A 21,800-nucleotide genomic window follows, 5' to 3' on the forward strand; every position below is an offset into this window, starting at 1 on the left:
GGTCTTTTCCAATTAGTCAGCTCTTTGTATCCAGTGACCAAAGTATTGGAGCTTCAACATCAATCCTTCCAATGAGTATTCAGGACTGATTTCCTTTATTATTGACTGGTTTGATCTCCTTGAAGTCCAAGGGACTCTTCAAGAATCTTCTCCAACACCATAATTTGAAAGCATCAATTCTTTGGCACTCAGCCTTCTTTATGGTCCAACTCTCACATCCATATATGACTACTGGAAAAACCACAGCATTGACTATATGGACCTTTGTTGGCAAAGTAATGTCTCTACTTTTTAATATGCAGTCTAGGTTTGTCATAACTTTCCTTCCAAGGAGCAAGCGTCTTTTAATTTCATGGCTGCAGTCACCATCTCCAGTGATTTTGGAGCCCAAGAAAATAAAACTTGTCACTGCTTTCCATCACTGCAGTGATGGGACTGGATGCCAATGATCTTAGTTTTTTAAATGTTGAGTTTTAAGCCAGCTTTTTCACCTTCTTCTTTCGCCCTCAAGAGGCTCTTTAGTTCCTCTTCCCTTTCTCCCATTAGAGCAGTATCATTTGCATATCTGAGGTTATTGATATTTCTCCCGAAATCTTGATTCCGGCTTGAGCTTCATCCAGCCCGGTATTTTGCATGATGTTCTCTGCATACAAGTTAAATAAGCAGGGTGACAATAAACAGCCTTGACGTACTCCTTCCCCAATTTGGACGCAATATGTTGTTCCATGTCCAGTTCTAACTGTTGCTTCTTAACCTGCATACAGATTTCTCTGGAGACAGATAAGGTGGTCTGCTATTCCTATCTCTCTAAGAATTTTACAGTTTGTTGTGATCCACACAGTCAAAGTCTTTAGAGTAGTCAATGAAGCAGAAGTAGACGTTTTTCTGGAATTCCCTTACTTTATGATCCAACAGGTGTTGGCAATTTGATCTCTGGTTTCTCTGCCTTTTCTAAATCCAGCTTGTACAGAAGTTCTCAGTTCACGTACTGCGGAAGCCTAGCTTGAAGGATTTTGAGCACAAGCTTACTAGCATGTGAAATGAACGCAGTTGTAGGGTAGTTTGAACATTCTTTGGCATTTCCCTTCTTTGGGATTGGATGAAAAACTGACCTTTTCCAGTTCTGTGCCCACTGCTGAGCTTTCCAAATTTGCTGACATATTGAGTGCAGCACTTCAACAGTGTCATCTATTAGGATTTTAAATAATTCAGCTGGAATTCTATCACCTCCACCAGCTTTGTTCATAGTAATGCTTCGTAAGGGCCACTTGACTTCACACTCCAGATCTCTGTCTCTAGGTGAGTAACCACGCCATCGTAGTTATCCCGGTCATTAAGACCTTTTTTGTGTAGTTCTTCTGTGTATTCTTCTACCTCTTAATCTCTTCTGCTTCTGTTACATCCTTACTGTTTGGTACTGAACACAAATACCCTAGCTGCAAAAGGAAAACTCTAGAATTAAAATGCTAAATGGATAGGAATGGGAGAAAGCATCTGTCACACATTGATTTATATTCAAACATGAGGTTTGTTAGTATAAACTCAATGTAGTGAGTGCATGAAATTAACTTTTTACAGAAAATAGGATATAATGAATTAAAATATTCTATCTGTATTATAAGTTGCTGAAATGCTAACCTTAAAATTGCTTTTATATTCAAAACGTGAGTGCAGGCTACACTAAAAATCAGTATTTGATCTGTAAGCCATGTGGGGTTTTTTTTGTTGCTGTTGTTTGTTTGTTTAGTAGAATACCAGTATTTTTTTAACTTAGACTCTGTTTTGAAGCTGTTTCAGAAATTGTTTGTTTTCATGTTTAATAGTACCATTGATAGACATTGTCTTTAATTTCAGAAACTATGCTGCAAAATCAAAGATTTACTGCATTTGTAATTAGTAAGAATATGTTGGAAGATTCTTTTTATGCTATCAGGTGATAAAGGTAGTTTCACCCATTAAAGTCATATTTTTGTTCAGCTTTGTAAGAAGCACATTTCTTATTTCAGTGAAGCTTTGTTAATCATATATTTAAATGTGTCAAAAATATTTGATTTAAAAATAACCTATGGTAAAAACTTTTGAAATGAAAATTGAACTTTTGAAGTTCTCATTTTGGTTTCTAAAAGTTTTGTTTAAATGTGTGGTAAATTACCAATATTTAAATATATCTACCTGTTACTTCGGTTTTCTTAAAAATTTCTCACATGTATGGGGTGTAATAAAAATTACTTTATTTACTTTTGTATGGGAAAATTGGGAATTTTTATGGGAAGAATCACTAACCTTAACCTTTAAATAGGAGGAATCTAATATTTAGTATGTACAGAAAAGTTTGAAGGAGTATTTTTCTAGTTAACTAGGTGTATCAGCGTATTTACCAGACATTTCTGGATGTGTGTGTGTGTGCTGGCTTATGTTCATGTTTTCTATGATGTATCTCAAATTTAAGGAAAATCAGAGGGTATAAAATTTAGATCATTAATCATGGTATAAAAATTACATCTTCACTCCCAAACTAATGAAGGGTCTCAAAATAAACTTTCCTAAAATTACAGAACTCTGAAAACCCTTGCTTAAAGGTCTTGCAGCTAGTTGGTTGGGAAAGCCAAGAGTAGAACTAAATTTTCTTGATCTAGTCCCTTATTTCTCCTGTCCCCACACTCGAACATGAATAAATTGTCTTTAGGCACATAATCACTCTGAAACAGTATAATATTATCTCTACTTTGAATGTATAGACTGAGTTACAGATAAGAGTTGAATGGTTGTCTAGGGAGATCCTCATAATATCTGGATTCTTTCTTTACCCTACAATTCCATTTTTAAAAACCCGGTTTCCCAGACTAAAAGCAAAAGATAGAAAGGGAGGGGGAGGAGAGCTTTTTAAGGCAGGCACATGGCCAACTGTATAAAGTGACCACTTCCATTGAGGAGGGAGATGTAAAGCTATAAAACCCAGACATTCCAATCATGGTAGCCTAGGGTCCTGTAGTGTGAAGGCACATAAATCCTCTGTGCCTTACAGTCCCTGGAGGGCATTACTGTATTAAAATATAGTGTAGTATTTGAGCATAATTATTCTGAATCAGTAGCAAAGGGAAAAATGTATATCGTTTAAGAAGGTATTTTCAAGGGCAAGATTACTGAAATGGCAAGGCTTAGCCTATAATGCACTTATTTACAAGCTGCTTTTGAAATTTGAATTTCAAAAATAATTAAAACACTTTCAGAAGTTTGGCACTGAAAAGAGAAGCTTCATTTCTCTGGCAGTTTTCTATATGGAACATTTCATTATTTCATTTCCTAGCAGTGCCAAATCAATTAGATGTTAATTGTAGTTGTTAAAGGCAGATCAGGATTCAAGCCTTTGACTTAATTAGTTTAGTTCAACCCAAGAAGCAACGCTAATTACCTTTACTTTGGTGTTCATTCGCAGCACTGCTTAGAATATTCTCATAACTGTCATCTTTTAAGGCTTTACACGGAAAAAAGGCAACATTGCAATGTAGTTGAGAGAGTGGACCCTAGAGTCAGACTGCCTAGGGTCAAATTCTGGCCCAGTTATTTACTAGCAGTGCAGTTACCCCATCTGACCCAAGCTTCAGGGTTTTTTTGTGTAAAACAGGGAAGGTAATATACCTCATTGGAAAGTTGTGAGGACTAAAGAAGCTAAAGCAATCAAGTCTTAGCGCAGTTTTTGGCACATGCTTAATAACTGATGGCCATTGTATAATTGTTATTACAAGGCCCCTATTAAGAATTTTTCATGTGGGAATACTAAATAATGATTTACTGTTTCTTATGGTGAAATGAATTGTTGTTTCCACATTTTGGCACATGATACAAATCATTTTAACTAACTTTGCAAATTATAAATATGCTTTCAGGTTTTACTAGGTGCTAATAAATGGATGAAAAAATTTATCACAAAAAAATCTGGTTTTACAGACTACCTGTTAAAGACAAACTCAGGCTTAATCAGACTGGAAGAAGCTACAAAGTATTTTACTACCTACCAAAACCTTAGCAACCTTTTAATATTTACATTATGTTTCAAACATGAGTGGCTTTTCTTATTAGTTTTTTGTTTAATGACATCACAAAATGCAAGCAGGATCCCATTTAATCCCCAGCTCAGTATAATCTGGTGTTTTTCATGTTCCCTGTTGTTAAATAGGCTGGAGCTTTATGGGCTGTAGGGTGTCTTTTCTGTATCCAGAAATTGGTCTCAGGCTGCTCACTACTGACAGACTGCCAAAGTCCCTTGGAGAAACTTGGTGACACTCATTATTTGTGAGTTTCAATGGAGCAATTCAAAGCTGCTGAGGAAAGAAACTACAGCTTATTGTGTGTGCCCCATGTGCTCTCTCACTGAATCCTATGAAGTGTAGATGGTTTTACCCCTTTTCCAAAGGAGGAGATTGAGGCCTGGAGAAATTAAATGAATTGATCAAGATCACACATAAGGTAAACGGCAGAAACAATATTCAAGCAACATCTATCTGCACATGTTCTTTTCACTACATTCCCTTGGCTTTCAAAAGGAAGTAATAAATTACTTTTTATACTTTGTATGTAGTTATATGTAAAGCTCCACCAGAACCAATCAGAACTGTTTCCTTGTATGTCAACAACTGATCTATAACTTAGAGCTCTTTATGAAACCAGTTACATACAAGAGAGAAAACTGTGGTGCCCTATTCTGTTTGTGTTTGTTTTTGTTTTTGTTTTTTTTGACAGCTAAAAAACCTGATCAGATTTCTCAAAGTGGAAGTTATGAGGAAGGCAGATTTTCTTTTTCTTTCCTTCTCTACCTCATATGGGGCTTAAGTTTTTTGAAAAAATCTTACTTCCTCTTGTCTCTGTACCTCTGTGGTAGGTGATTTTCTTCTTGGTTGGAGTTCAGAATATGTGCTACATGGGAATTTGAGCCTCTTCAAGGTTTTTTGTTTTTGCTTTTTAACCTTTTGTTACTGATTTGATTGCACTTGTCTTATTTTGCACATTCTTTGTGTAGAATCTTGATTCCTTATTTAAAAATTGGAATAGCCTTGGTCCTAATCACCTCTGGATAAACAGGATTTTGTTACTGAGCAGTATATGTTTGCCAGGGAAAACAGGTAATTGGGGATAAAAAAATTTTTGTTCCTGGAAATTATCCTTTATTAAGATGAAATTATATTGTCCAGGCTCTGCAATTAAGTGGGCAGGCACTATTTTTTTATACAGCTACCTTCTTTTTTTTAAACAAGCTTTAAAAAACCCCTAAACTAGGATTGTGTCTTAATCATTTTCCTACCCTTAGTCTCTGATAGATAGTAAGTGTTTCATAAATGTTCATTGAATAAAGGGGTTGATTTTCTATTGAGTGGCAAAAGTAACTTTTTAATCACACTTTTGATTAGAGGTCAAAGATTACTCAATTTGGCACATGAGAAGCTTGGTAGTAGGACTTGATGCTTCTCTTGATTCTGCCCCTAACTAAATATGTGACATTGGGGAAAGCCATTTAGTCTCTTAGCTCCTCAGTTTCTTTACCTATAAAAAGAGGCTCTATGGCTAGATAGATCTTGAAGGCACCTTTCTACATAAAATTGTATCATCTGTGATTGCTGCATTTAAAAAATTTAGAAATGGCTTATTAATATTTATGATTTAAAAGCTTCTTAGTGTATAACCCTGAAATATAATAAGCAGCTGTAAAGGTATGTCACTCTTTCATGTTTTGAAGCAGGTATCAAATTGTTCCTATTTGAAGAAAAATATGGGGGGTGAAAATAATCGGTGAAAAGTTACTTTTTACAATTATCATATCTAAAGTAGCCTGTATTTAAGAATAGAGTTTTGTTGTAGTAAAAAACAAACCAAAAAAGAGCTATGAACAAAAATGGGTGTTCTCTCTTTAAAAGTAACATAAATGTCTAATGCATATGAAACTTCATCCATTGGGCTTCCCTTTGTGGCTCAGCTGGTAAAGAATCCGCCTGCAGTGCGGGAAACCTGGGTTTGATCCCTGGGTTGGAAAGATCCCCTGGAGAAGGGAAAGGCTACCCACTCCAGTATTCTGGCCTGGAGAATTCCATGGGCTGTATAGTCCATGGGGTCGCAAAGAATAGGACATAACTGAGTGACTTTCACTTCACTTCACGTCACTATAAATTGAAGAAGCACAAATTAAGACAGCAGTGAATACTTTTGCCTATTGAATTTTCTAAATATTTTAAAATAGCACTCATTTTTGTCAAGGTTATTAAGAAACAGAGATGAAGAGTAATGGGAGAGTAAATTGGCACAACTGTTCTAGAGAGCAATTTGAGAGTTTCTCCAAACACTGAAAAGCCTGTATACTTTTGAGCTGCATTTCCACTTCTAAAGAAATTTGTGGAAGAGTACAAAATTATATTCATATTAATGCTAATTATAGTGTTATATGTCTAGGAAGACAAAAGATACAAACTCAGATCTCTTGGTGGTAAGACTATGGGTCACTTTAATTTTCTTCTTTACTTTTTTATGTTTTCTACATCTTCTGTATGTATAGAAGAGTTTTCTAATTGACAAAATATATAAATGTTTTTAAAAATATGGACTTGCCTTTAATGAGTGTATAGAAGGATTTCCCTTCTCATAGCCACTATTCAACACCTTCTTGCTTTTATTTCTGAACAGGTATCCAGGAAAAGTTGGGATTTCAGCATTAAAGGTAAGTTGTGCTTTGTGAAAGTCATAAGTGTATTTCTACAAATCGCATACACTTTTCATTCATTTTTCTCTTTTTTATGTAATTCCTCATTTTTTGCTTTTGCTTTCTATTATTTTTTGCTAAGTAATATTATCATTGTATCTTACTTGAGGTGTGATTAAGTATTCTAGAAATACCTAGTTAAATACTGTACTATAAGGAAGGGACTGTAAGTCTTTTGTAGATTTCTACCCATTTTTATTTGGTTTATAATTTTTAGAATAAAGGAACACTTGTATTTGTGCGTGTGTATATTTTATAAAGTAACCAAAACACTAGTATGTTTATTATGGGCACATGTATTTGGTATCATAACCTCATATAAAAATCAATCCTAGCCTTATATTCAAGCAAAGAAATTTGATACTGAGAAATTATGCCAATGAGAACCATTTTAAATACAAGAATATCACCAAACAGAACTATTTACATCAAATAGAATATATACTGTATGTGTATGTTTGTATATGGTAGTGTTCGTGCGTATGTCTGTACATATGTATGTATAATCTCAAACATGCTATAATTTTTTTTCAGTTCCAGTGTCTCTACCTTCTATTTATATACATTGGATACTGATATCTTTGATAAATTATGGGATATTCATATGGAATATTCTGTACAGTGGTTATGAATGAATTAGTTATATACAATAACATGGATGAATTTCAGCACCATGGTGTCGAGGTAGGGGGGAAACAAGTCACAGAAAAATATGTGCAGTAAGATTCCATTTATATTCAGCTCAAAACATGCAAAACTAAAGCATATATTGTTTAGAGATACAAGCAGAATAAAATTAAAGAACAGCAAGGAATGATAAACACAAAGTTTAGGATATCAGTCATCTCTGAGGGGGGAAAGAATGTAATGGAAATGGAGAAGGATATACAGGAGACTTGAAAGCTAATAATAAGACTTCTTTTTATTAACCTGAGTACTTAAAAAAGGTTATATCATAATTCTTTAGTCATTATATGTTATAAAAATCCTTTTATATTAGCTATTTAATAAAACCATTTAAAAAATGATACATGGACATGGTTAAAGTTCACTCAGTGCAAAAAGAAGATGGTTGAAATTGTAGCTTTCCTCCCATTCCTCACCCTCCACCTCCCAGTCCCCTATCCACAGACTGTTGCTGATTATGCTTGTAGATTTTAAAAGCCACTTAGATCTTAAGATATTTTTAGGTTATCACAAATAGGTTTGGGGAATTTATTTTATCTCAGTAATTATAGATTGTCCTTAGCTTGAATAAAATTAGGTAGAAAATGTACATATTTAGTAAATAAAGATGAAGTTAGATATTTGTTTCTTTTTTTTACTTTTTATATTGAAATAATTATGGAGTCACAGAAAGCTGCAAAGATAGTACAGAGAAGTCCTTTTTATCCTTCACCTATTTTTCCCAATGGTTATGTCTTAATTATAGTATAATATCAAAACCAAGAATTTATACTGATGTATAAGTATATAGTTCTGTGTCAGTTTATTACTTGTGTATATTTGTGTAACCACTACCACAATCAAATGAGATTTTATCACCACAGAGATCTTCCTTTATAAAGTCATACCCACCACCTCCCCCACAATCATCCCTAATCCCAGACAGCCACTAATCTGTTTTCCATCTCTATAATTTTGTCATTTGAGAATGTCCTAAAAATTGAATCATATAGTATGTTACCTTTTGAGATTGGCTCAGTTGATCCATCCAAGTTGTTGCCTGTATCAATGGTTTATTCCTTTTTGTTGTTAAGTAATATTCTATGATGTGGATGTACATGGGTTATTGAGTGCTTATTGTGTATAACAGCATATCTGTTGATATCTTAAGCAATCTAAAGAAAAGTTTGATATAGTCCTGGCTTTTGATGACTTACAAGCTCACAGAAGAGAGCTATATATAAGAAGGGATAATAGATGAGGTATTGATATTTGTAGACTGGAATAGATCTTAAGTACTACAAGGAGTTTGGAGGAGGAATGGGAAGGTAGAGCAATGGTGAGGGCAGTGTTACCTGGAATAGCAGAGAAAAGTTTTGGGGAGGAGTTAGAACTTGTGTTAGGCTTTGAAAATTGGGAGATATTTACATAGGTAGATAGAGAAAAAATGGGAAAGCATTATATGTTAGGCGCAGCCATGAAATTAAAAGACGCTTACTCCTTGGAAGGAAAGTATGACCAACCTAGATAGCATATTCAAAAGCAGAGACATAACTTTGCCAACAAAGGTCCGTCTAGTCAAGGCTATGGTTTTTCCAGTGGTTTTTATGGATGTGAGAGTTGGACTGTGAAAAAAGCTGAGTGCCGAAGAATTGATGCTTTTGAACTGTGGTGTTGGAGAAGACTCTTGAGAGTCCCTTGGACTGCAAGGAGATCCAACCAGTCCATTCTAAAGGAGATCAGTCCTGGGTGTTCTTTGGAAGGAATGATGCTAAAGCTGAAACTCCAGTACTTTGGCCACCTCATATGAAGAGTTGACTCATTGGAAAAGACTCTGATGCTGGGAGGGATTGGGGGAAGGAGGAAAAGGGGACGACAGAGGATGAGATGGCTGGATGGCATCATCGACTTGATGGACGTGAGTTTGAGTGAACTCCGAGAGTTGGTGACGGACAGGGAGGCTTGGCGTGCTGCAATTCATGGGGTCACAAAGTGTCGGACACGACTGAGTGACTGAACTGAACTGAATAGTATGAACTAAATAGTATGCAAAGGAGAGAATTTGATGGGAGTGTTGAAAGACTGGTGTGACCAATGTAAACATTTCAGTGGTGGAATGTTGGAAAAATAAATTGGGGCCATATTTCCATGAGTCTTGAATGTCAGGTTAAGAAATATGGCCTTTACACTATGAAAGACAGTATGGAGATTCCTTCGAAAACTAGGAATAAAACTGCCTTATGACCCAACAATCCCACTACTGGGCATATACCCTGAGAAAATCATAATTGAAAAAGACATATGTATCCCAGTGTTCACTACATCTCTATTTACAATAGCTAGGACATGGAAGCAACCTAGATATCCATCGACATATGAATAGATAAGCTGTGGTACATGTGTGTATATATATATATATATATATATATATATAATGGAATATTCCTCAGCCATAAAAAGGAACACATTTGAGTCAGTTCTAATGAGTTGGATGAACCTAGAGCCTATTTATACAGAGTGAAGGAATTCAGAAAGAGAAGAGCAAATATTGTACATTAAGGCATGTATGTGGAATCTAGAAAGATGTTACTAATGAGCCTACTTGCAGGGCAGCAGTGGAGACACAGACATAGAGAACAGACTTGTGGACACGGAGGGGGAAGGAGAGGGTGGGAAGAACTGAAAGAGTAGTGTGTAAAATGTGTGAAATAGATAGCCAGTGGGGGTTTGCTGTTTGACTCAGGAAGCTCAAACTGGTGCTCTGTGACAACCTAGAGGGGTGAGGTGGAGAGGAAGTTTCAAGAGGGAGGGGACATATGTATACCTATGGCTGATTCATGTTGATGTATGGCAGAGACCAACACAACATTATAAAGCAATTATCCTCCAATTAAAAATAAGTAACATTTTTTTTTAAATCTGGGCTTTAAAATTTTAAAGCAAAAGAGTCTGATGGAGAGATGGGGTTGATAGGAATGTATGGATGCATATGACAACTATTTGAGTTTCCTGAGTTTTTTTTTTTTTTTTTTTTTTTCTCTCCTCTGAAAAAAGAATGGCGAGCTCATCTCTCAAGCATTTTTTAAAATTTCACTTTAGTCACAGTTAATAACTTCCCCTTCCTCACTACTAAAACAGAAGTGACCTGAATTTTTTAGTAACTAACATTTTTAGCTTAATGTTCTTTAGTAGATAATAATGAAGATTTCTTTGAGTATAGATCACCTTTGTACAAATGGTTTGTGAAACTAGGTCCTTTGGTGGTGAGCTTTTTAAAATTAAAAAGCTCAAATCTTACAACTGAATACTAGGAGGGTACAAATGGCTCTTTAATATCCAATATAAATGGAGGGAAACAATGGTGTGAATGCTGGAAATTGAATAGAAAAACCATACCTTTTAAGAAAGCATGTTTCTCAGGTTCTGATAGGTAGGAGTTAGAGAAATGGCCTGATGGTGGGAACCGGGATTTAGTTGGTACTGTGCTTTTGTAATGGGGCAGCCCATCTCCAAAAGAAGGTAATAACTGAGGACTGTCTCAAGTCTAGCTAAGTTGATGTTGGTTGTCTACAGGCACATGCTTGGCTTCCATTGCTTTGTCATCAGCCTGATTGAAGTGCTGGGGGAAGGGCCTGGACATTAGACCTTACTAAGGAGAGAATCATAGATGACTATATACTAAATCAGATTTTACTAAGAAATCTAGTTAACCTCTTTAGAGATCAGATCATCTGGTAGATACAGTATCACTCCTTAAAACTAGGACTTAGCAGTTGTTTACCTTATAGGAGTTGATATCTTTCAAAAGTTCAAAGTCTAAGAGAGTTTTTTTAAAGCCAAATAAAATAGAAGCCTAATCACTTCTTGGCAGTTTTGGTCTCTGATCTTTGTAAGTACTTAATTAAATCAAATTAAATTGAGGTACAGGAATTATTGGTATATATTTTTCTTAGGTTAACTTAGGGAAAATATCTGTGGAATTAAGGTAGTACAGTGCTTCTGATTTCCCTACTAATAATGAACAGTTATTAGAAGGTAATTGGAGGAGGACATGGCAACCCACTCCAGTGTTCTTGCCTGGGGAATCCCATGGACAGAGGAGCCTGACTGACTACAGTCCAGGGGGTCACAAAGAGTCAGACACAACTGAAGGGACTTGGCACACATGCATGCATGCAGTTAATTTGTAGGACAGTTGAAGGTGTTTCTCTAATACGCATGAACTGTTCTTAACGATCATCAGCTTTTAAGAATTAGCTCTCATCTTGTCACCATGGCTATTTTAAAGTAGTCAGTGAAGACTTTTCTAATATAATAACGCTTGAGCTATAACACTAAGGATGGTAAGGAACCATCCAGTTGGCCAAAGTATAATTCTGGGATTATGATGGGAAAGGGAGGCGATCAATATAGATGTGAAAGATGCAGTTCAGTTCAATTCAGTCACTCAGTCTTGTCCTACTCTTTACGACCCCATGGACTGCAGTACGCCAGGCTTCCCTGTCCATCACCAACTCCTGGAGCTTATTCAAACTCATGTCCATCGAGTCGGTGATGTCATCCAACCATCTCATCCTCTGTCATTCCCTTCTCCTCCCTCCTTCAATCTTTCCCAGCATCAGGGTCTTTTCAGATGAGTTAGTTCTTCTCATCAGGTGGCCAAAGTATTGGAGTTTCAGCTTCAGCATCAGTCCTTCCAATGAATGTTCAGGACTGATTTCCTTTAGGATGGACTGGTTGGATCTCCTTGCAGTCTAAGGGACTCTCAAGAGTCTTCTCCAACACCACAGTTCAAAAGCATCAATTCTTCGGTGCTCAGCTTTCTTCACAGTCCAACTCTCACATCCGTACATGAAAGTGAAAGTCACTCAGCTGTGTCCGACTCTTTGTGATCTCATGGAATAGTCCATGAAATTCTCCAGGCCAGAATACTGGGGTGGGCAGCCGTTCCTTTCTCTAGGGGACCTTTCCTAACCCAGGGATTGAACCCAAGGCTCCCACATTGCAGATGGATTCTTTACCAGGTGAGCCACCAGGGAAGCCATCCATACATCACTACTGGAAAAACCAAAGCTTTGACTAGATGGACCTTTGTTGGCAAAGTAGTGTCTCTGCTTTTTAATATGCTGTCTAGGTTGGTCATAACTTTTCTTCCAAGGAGCAAGCGTCTTTTAATTTCATGGCTACAGTCACCATCTGCAGGGATTTTGGAGCCCCCCCAAAATAAAGTCTGTCACTGTTTCCCCATCTATTTGCCATGAAGTGATGGGACCAGATGCCATGATCATAGTTTTCTGAATGTTGAATGTGAAAAATGCAGGCAGGAGCCAAATCATATTAGGTGCTCATAGACTATGGTAGAGTTTAGATTTTATCTAATACTTCAAATCCCCTGAAACAACTTTTCTCTTGAATAATCTATATAAGATTGGTAGTATTTCCGAAATGCTGGGAGAAATTCAATGAAACAAGTTTTCAGCTTGAAGATATTGGAAGTCCCACAGTCCTACAGAAATATATCTAGCACATTAAATCTTTAGCAATATAATAATCTCTGGAGTAGAGAGATTATCAGAGCCTATCCTGATATTTGTGTAATTGCTACCTTAATATGTACGTATATCCTTATATAACTTAGGTCAGTTAAAAATGGTTATATAGTGACTTTCTGACAAACTCTGTGATGGACACCAAGAATTATGAAATTTTTTTTCTCAGTGTCAGTAGTAGCATTTAAATTCCTGCACTTCTATAAATGTAAAGAAAATTTAAGATGGAAAAGAATACTGTGTTACGATTTGCAAATGTATGATTGTCTTATTTTACCCAAATTTTTTCCAGCAGAAATGCAGGATCCATTTCTACCTTCTTTAACCTCCCAAATATATATATATATGTACGTATGTGTATATGAATGTATACGTAGATATATATGTATTTTTGGTGGGTTTAATTTTCTTCATCTGTTACTGTTTTGGGAACTTCATTTAATACCAGTTAACTTTTGATTCCTTTTATCTGAAGCATATAGAGTTTCCAAGAAAACAACTCTCTGAATATGGTTTGCCACATTTTCCATATTTTTGGAGCAATACTTTGGGAAAAATAACAATTCTGATTCAACCCTTTGCTTAAATTCGTAACCTTTTTGACCTGCAAAAGTACTTAGTAGTTCTTATATTCCTGTACAGTTTTTTAATGTTAAAAAGTTAGGTACACTTTAAAAGAAAATAGCCTATTACAGTAGAAAAATAGAAAATTGCTGATTGGTAACCTTCTTATGAAAATTAAATTGTCCCAATTGGCATAAAATCTCTGGGAATCTATACCCAAACGTCTAAGCCCTTTATGGGCCTTTGATTTATTAATGCTATAATTTCTAATTTGTACCTATTTTAAACAGAGTTTTAAAAAGAGATGTCATCATTTGGTTTGTTCTTTTCTTTTGAAAATAGGAAACAGAGAACTCTGCATACAAAGTTGGAAATGAGTCCACTGTACAAGAACTGAAACAAGATGTATCTAAAAAGGTTGGTAAGATAAAATGTCAGTATTAATTTAGCAGATGTCATATTTATATGGTATATTTAAAGTGGAAATTTTTTTTATATTATTTTAGCATAGTACCCTGTACATGCTGGATGTTCAGTAAATGTTCCTTGAATCTGTTGAATTTGATTTAAAGCACATTATACTTTTTAGAAGTCATTTTGTAATCCAACTAATTGGTAATTTATCTTTGAATCAGTATTTTGAAAAATGTTTTATAATGTATTTTTGTTTTTCATACTTGTATTTTTGTTAGAGTAAGCCATAGCTACTCTTGAGGTTCGTAACAAGAGGTAAAGGTATTGAAAAGCTTAGTGCAGCTTTTAACTCCTAATGTCTTGAGGAGTTAGAGGTTACAAGAAGTCATTACTTTAGTAGTACATTTGATACTTTTTAAGGAATTGATGATATGAACCTTCAGAGGTTGATTTACTAAAAGAGACTGAGCATAAGATAAAAATGTTGACAATGGGTTGTTAACAGTATTGGGATAAAGACCAAGGAGAAAGAATGGTGTGTGTTCATTCATTTATATAAGTTTTGAGTGTTTTCTGTGCCCCAGGCACTGTTCTAGCCAGTGGATTTCCAGAGACCAATGAGATGACACATCTACCCCAGAGTTTCTCAACAGCAGCACTTTGGGATGAATAATTGTTTGTTGTGGAGGGAAAGGGAGACTGTTCTGTACATATTAGGAATGTTTAGCAGCATTCCTGGCTTTGACTCATTGGATGTCAGATCCCAACCCCCACCCACCCCTACCCCATCTTGGCAACCAAAAATGTCTCCAGACATCACCAGATGTCTAGGGGAATGGTACTAGGCACAATCACCACCCCTAAAGATTCATTGTTGCACCCTTATGGACTTTAGAAAATTAATGGACTACAAATTTTAATATTGATCCTACATTTTCCTTTGGGCTTCCCTGGTGGCTCAGCAGTAAAGAATCTGCCTGCAGTGCAGGAGACCTGGGTTCGATCCCTGGATCGGGACGATCTCCTGGAGCAGGGTAGGGCAGCCCACTCCAGTATTCTTGCCTGGAGAATTCCATGGACAGGGAAGCCTGGTGGGCTACAGTTCATGGAGTTGCAAAGAGTCAGATACAACACAACTGAGTGACTATAACTAAGTATAGTTAGTAGCCCCCCACCCCCAAAAGTGACTTTTTAAGGAGAGTTTAAAAGCTGAAAAAAATAGTGAATACTATGGGGACAATAGGGCTTTCCAGGTGGCTCCGTGGTAAAAAATCTGCCTGCCAGTGCAGGAGATACAAGTTTGATTCCTGAGTTTGGAAGATCCCCTGGAGAAGGAAATGGCAACCCACTCCAGTATTCTTGCATGGAGAATCCCCATGCGCAGAGGAGTCTGGTGGGCTACAGTCCATGAGATTGCAAAGAGTCAGACACAACACGACTGAGTGACTATAACTAAGTATAGTTAGTAGCCCCCCACCCTCAAAAGCTACAGTCCATGGGGTCACAAGAGTCGGACACAGCTTAGCAACTAAACCACTACCACCACCCTCAAAAGTGGCGTTTTAAGGAGAGTTTAGAAGCTGAAAAAATAGTAAACACTATGGGGCAATAGGGCTTCCCAGTTGGTTCAGTAGTAAAGAATCTGCCTGCCAATGCAGGAGATGTGGGTTTGATTCCTGAGTTGGGAAGATCCCCTGGAGGAAGAAATAGCAACCGCTCCAATAATTCTTACCTGGAGAGTTCCATGAACAGAGGAACCTGGCAGGCTACAGTCCATGGGGTTGTGAAGAGTCAGACACAACTGACTGATGATGCATGCACACAGGGCTATATAGAGTGAGTCTTAAGACTCTAGGTATTAGTTTTTAAGTTCTAGGCCATTCAGGTAAATTAAGTGTCAACATTAATGATACAGGGTATGGAGTTATGTGCTGGATCAGGACACAATCCCTGTCCTCAGTAACTTACATTTTAGTAGAATAAATTAGATGAACACAAAACTGAATGTAATAAGTATTCAAATAAACTCTCAAACTATTACAGGAAAACAAGAGAGACTTTACTTTCTGCTTGAGGATAGGAATGGGGAAGGAGGAAGTAGCATCTGAACTGGTTCTTGATGGATGGATAAGATTTGGGCAGGCAGAGATGGAAGAGGAGAGGCATAAACAAAGGCGTGGAGATGAGGAATGTGTGGAATGTTTGACCATGAGTCTAGAAACCAAATTTAGGGCCAGATTATGGGAATGCCTCTTATGTCATGCTAAAACATCTGGTTTTTATTTTATAGTTGCTGTGAAAGGAATGAGTTTTTCGAAGCAGGAGGGTGATAGGAAACAAAGTTTTGATTCTCACTGTTCTTTTGCTCATTCCCTGTTTGCTGCCTCCTGAAACCCAGGGGGAAAAAAAACAGAGCTAGGTACTATAAATAGGTGCTATGGGAGCATATCAAGAGGTAGAAAACATGGGCCTTGCTTTCCAGGTGTAGAGAAAATATTTTATACAGAGTTAGCTCATGTACTACTCTGCATTTATTATATTCTAGTTCATATTATAATGAACAGTAAGACTGATAGGAGTTCAGAAGAGGAAGAGATTGTCTTCAGGTAAGGGCTGAGGGAAGGCTTAAGACTTTCAACCTTTTTTTAACCCCTCTGATGGCGTAGGCCTTTTCACTTTGCATAGTTATCATTTGAAACCTTTACATTCACCTCATCTCGCGGTGCCCACTTGGGTCTGCACACTTTTAGCAGATAACCTTGCTTTCCATTGCTTGTAAGTGTCAGAGGCTGTGCTGTGCTAAGTTGTTTCAGTCATGTCTGACTCTTTGCGACCCTATGCACTTTAGCTGACCAGGCTCCTCTGTCCATGGGGATCCTCCAGGCAAGAATACTGGTGTGGGTTGCCATGCCCTGCTCCAGGGGATCTTCCCGACCCGGGGATAGAACCGGCGGCTCCTGCATTGCAGGTAGATTATTTACTGCTGAGCCACCAGGGAAGCCCATCAGAGGCTAAGAAGCCTAAATTCACTCCTTTCCGTCATCTCGAATTTCCCTCACTGCAAATTTTCATCTTTTACCTCTTTTTCATGTAATTCCTGAGAATTTAGTATTCTTTTTTTTTCCTGTCCAAAGTAGAATGGTATAAAGAACACTGGACTTTTGGAGAAAAACCTGGATTTCAGTTTTGACCTTGTAGTTTACTAGCTGTGGGACCTTGGGCAAAATTCTTAATGCCTCTGTCTCAGATTCCTGCTTTTGTATGGTTGTTATGCAGTTGCTGAGTCATGTGCATCTCTTTTGACCCCATGAACTGCAGTACACCAGGCTTCACTGTCCTTCACTATGTCCTGTAATTTGCTCAAACTCATATCCATTGAGTGTATTGAGTCCATTGAGTGATGCCATTCAACCGTCTCATCTGTTGCCCCCTTCTCTTCCTGCCCTCAATCTTTCTCAGCATCAGGGTCTTTTCCAGTGAGTTGGCTCTTCACATCAAGTGACCAAAGTATTGGAGCTTCAGCTTCAGCATCAGTCCTCCAATAAGTGCTCAGGGTTGATTTCCTTTAGGATTGACTGGTTTGATCTCCCAACAGTCCAAGGGACTCTCCAGAGTCATCTCCAACACCACAGTTTGAAAGCATCAATTCTTCTACAGTCAGCCATAAATGGTCCAATTCTCACATCTGTACATGACTACTGGAAAACCATAGCTTTGACTGTGTAGAACTTTGTCAGCAAAATGAAGTCTCTGTCTAGGTCTATCATAGCTTTTCTTCCAAGGAGCAAGTGTCTTTTAATTTCATGGCTGCAGTCACCATCCACTGTGATTTTGGAGCCTAAGAAAATAAAATCTGCCACTGTTTCCACTTTTCCCCCATCTATTTGCCATAAAGTGATGGGACCAGATGCCATGATCTTAGTGTTTGAATGTTGTATTTTAAGCCAGCTTTTTCACTCTCTTTCACCTTCATCAAAAGGCTCTTTAGTTCCACTTCACTTTCTGCCATTAGAGTAGTATCATCTGCATATCTGAGGTTTTTGATATTTCTCCTTGCAGTCTTGACTGCAGCTTGTGATTCATCCAGCCTGTCATTTCACATGATGTACTCTGCATATAAGTTAAATAAGCAGAGTGACAATATACAGCCTTGTCCTACTCCTTTCTAAATTTTGAACCAGTCTGTTGTTCCATGTCTGGTTCTAACTGTCGCTTCTTGGCCTGCATATAGGTTTCTCAGGAGTCAGGTAAGGTGATCTGGTATTCCCATCTCCTTCAGAATTTTCCACAGTTTGCTGTGACCCACACAGTCAAAGGCTTTACCACAGTCAATGAAGCAGAAGTAGATGTTTTTCTGGGTGGAATTCCCTTGCTTTTTCTATGATCCAGTGGATGTTGGCAGTTGGATCTCTGGTTCCTCTGCCTTTTCTAAATCCATCTTATACATCTGAGATTTCTTGGTTCACATACTGTTTAAGGGTTTTGAACATTACCTTGCTAACATGTGGAATGAGTGCAATTGTGCAGTAGTTTGAACATTCTTTGGCATTGCCTTTCTTTGGGATTAGAATGAAAACACCTTTTCCAGTCCTGTGGCCATTGATGAGTTTTCCAAATTTGCTGACATGTTGAGTTCCACACTTTAACAGTATCATCTTTTGGGATTTGAAATAGCTCAGCTGGAATTCCATCACAGTCACTAACTTTGTTCGTAGTAATGCTTCCTAAGCCCCACTTGGCTTCACACTCCAGGATGTCTGGCTCTAGGTGAGTGACACCTTTGTAGTTATACGGGTTACTAAAACCCTTTTTGTACAGTTCTTCTGTGTATTATTGCCACTTCTTCTCAGTCTCTTGTTCTGTTAGGTCCTTGCTGTTTCTGTCCTTTATTGTGCCAATCTTTGCATGAAATGTTCCCTTGGTATCTCCAATTTTCTTGATGAGAACTCTAGTCTTTCCCATTCTGTTGATTTCCTCTGTTTCTTTGCATTGTTCACTTAAGAAGGCTTTGTTATCTCTCCTTGCTGTTCTCTAGAACTCTGCATTCAGTTGGTTATATCTTTCTCTTTCTCCTTTGCCTTTTGCTTCCCTTCTTTTCTCAGCTATTTGTAAGACCTCCTCAGACAACCATTTTTATTTTCTTGCATTTCTTTTTCTTTGGGATGGTTTTGGTCACCATTCACTATACAGTGTTACTAACCTCCATCCATAGTTCTTCAGGCACTCTGTCTACCAAATCTAATCCCTTGAGTCTATTTGTCACTTCCACTGTATAATAAGGGATGTGATTTAGGTCATACCTGAATGGTTTAGTGGTTTTCCCTACTTTCTTCAATTTGAGCCTGAATTTTGCAATAAGCATCTCATGATCTGAGCCGCAGTCAGCTCCAGGTCTTATTTTTGCTTATAGAGCTTCTCCATCTTTGACTGCAAAGATTATATAATCAGTCTGATTTCAGTATTGACCATCTGGTGATGTCCATGTATAGAGTCATCTCTTGTGTTGTTGGAAAAGGGTGTTCATTATGACCAATGTGTTTGCTTGACAAACTCTGTTAACCTTTGCCCTGCTTCATTTTGTACTCCAAGGCCAAACTTGACTATTACTCCAAGTATCTCTTGACTTTTGCATTCCTATCCCCTGTGATGATAAGGACATCTTTTTTTTTTTGGTGTTATTTCTAGGTCTTATAGGTCATCATAGAACAGTTCATCATCAGCTTCTTCAGCATTAGTGGTTGGGGCATAGGCTTGGATTACTGTCATGTTGAATGATTTGCCTTGGAAACAAACAGAGATCATTCTGTCATTTTTGAGATTGCACCTAAGTACTGCATTTTGGACTCTTCTGTTGACTATGAGGGCTACACCATTTCTTTTAAGGGATTTTTGCCCACAGTAGTAGATATAATGGTCATCTGAGTTAAATTCTCCCATTCCTGTCCATTTTAGTTCACTGATTCCTAAAATGTTGATGTTTACTCTTACCATCTCCTGCTTGACCATGTCTAATTTACCTTGATTCATGGACCTAACATTCCAGATTCCCATGCAATATTGTTCTTTACAACATCAATCTATAACTTTCACCACAACACACATCCACAACTGGCATCATTTCTGCTTTGGCTCAGCCTCTTTATTCTTTCTGGAGCTATTTCTCTACTCTTATCCAGTAGCATATTAGACACTGAGCTGATGATGTGGGGCTCATCTTTCAGTGTCATATCTTTTTGCCTCTTCATACCGTTCATGGGGTTCTCGAGGCAAGGATACTGAACTGCTTTGCCATCCCCTTTTCCAGTGGACCACGGTTTGTCAGAACTCTTCACCATGACTCATCCATCTTGGGTGTCCTGCACTACATGGCCCAGAGCTTCATTGAATTACACAAGGCTATGATCCACGTGATCATTTTGGTTAGCTTTCTGTGATTGTTTTTGTTCTGGAGGCTGTGAAATTGTAGTTTTTGCTTCTTCTATCTGCCTTCTGATGGATGAGCATAAGAGGGTTGTGCAAGCTTTCTGATGGGAGGGACTGGCTGTCTTGCTCTGATGGACAGGGACATGCTCAATAAATCTTTAATCCAATTTTCTGCTGATGGGTGGGGCTGCTTTTGTGAAGGGAGATAATCTAGTTACCTCACAAAAGCTGTGTAAAGATTGAATAGAAAATGTGTGTACTGGATCTAATACACAGCAGACCCTCTTCTTCCAGAACTTATCTTCCTTTCCTTTGGCACATTCCCTTCAGCTTATAAAAATGCTGGAGCACTTTCTTGAACCCTCTTCCATGTGTAGCCAAGCTTTTTGAGAACATAGACTGTACTGGCTGTCCCTGTACCTCTTTTTTAAAAGATTTATTTGTTTGTTTTTGGTTGTGCTGGATCTTTGTCACTGCACACTGGCTTTCTCTAGTTGTGATGATCGGGAACTACTCTTCATTATATGCGCATTGCGGTTGCTTCTCTTGTTGTGGAGCACAGCCTCTAGGGCGCATGGACTTCAGTGGCTGTGGCATGTGAGCTCAGTAGTTGTGGTGCACTGCACAGGCCCACCTGCTCCACGGCATATGGGATCCTCCCAGGACAGGGACTGAACCCCGCATCCCCTGCACTGGCAGGCAGACTCCTAACCACTAGACCACCCGTGATGCCCTTCACCTCTTATTCCTTCTTGAACCTACTATAATCTGGCTTCCATTACTGCTAAAGGACTCAGTGCTCAGTAACTACCTAATTCACAAATTAGATGGAGTCTAGTTAATATTTCTCTGGTGAAAGTAAGGTAGATCTAGGATAAAAATTTGAAGATTGACAAAAAAATCATATATAGAATATGCTGCAAAATCAAGGATGAATATTATTGAATGACATACTATCCAGTTCAACCTGGCACAAATTTGTAGTAAATCACATCAGGATAGTTTCATGAGACATTCTGTTAATTTTCTGGAGCCAAAGAATTGAGAAAGCAGAAGTCATTTATGGCTCTGTGGTAGAAAGATAAGTGAGTGGACTGGGAGATTTAATGTGTTAATGATGACAGGACTGAGTAGAAAATATATTTTCTTCTAAATATTGGTAGAAGTAACAGAACGCCTGCCTGTATTTTTCAACTATAGATAAGACATAAAAGGGGAAAAAGGCAAGATGAGCTGGGTATTTGAACTGTTGATGCTCCTGACATCTCTTTGCAGAGCAGGGCATTAGATGTAGTCTGTTTAAGAACTTTCATCTCTCTGGATCTACTAGCTTTTCATGTTCAGGCCTGAGTTCTGAGCTAAACAGCTTAAATTCTTATACAAGGTGGTTTTCATTCTCATAGCTTTGTTAACTAGACTCAAACCAGCAGGCTATTACT

General features: G+C 37.7%; 1 protein-coding gene across 1 annotated transcript in view; it reads left to right on the forward strand.

The window, feature by feature from the left end:
* WDR44 (WD repeat domain 44) overlaps positions 1-21,800 on the forward strand; it is a 93,512-nt gene that overhangs the window by 22,223 nt on the left and 49,489 nt on the right. The window contains exons 2-3 of the mRNA XM_061408323.1: positions 6,670-6,703; positions 13,867-13,941. Coding sequence (XP_061264307.1) covers positions 6,670-6,703; positions 13,867-13,941 — 109 coding nt within the window. The remainder of the gene's footprint in view (positions 1-6,669; positions 6,704-13,866; positions 13,942-21,800) is intronic.

Source organism: Bos javanicus, chromosome X, assembly GCF_032452875.1.
Source record: "Bos javanicus breed banteng chromosome X, ARS-OSU_banteng_1.0, whole genome shotgun sequence".
Taxonomy (NCBI): Eukaryota; Metazoa; Chordata; class Mammalia; order Artiodactyla; family Bovidae; genus Bos; species Bos javanicus.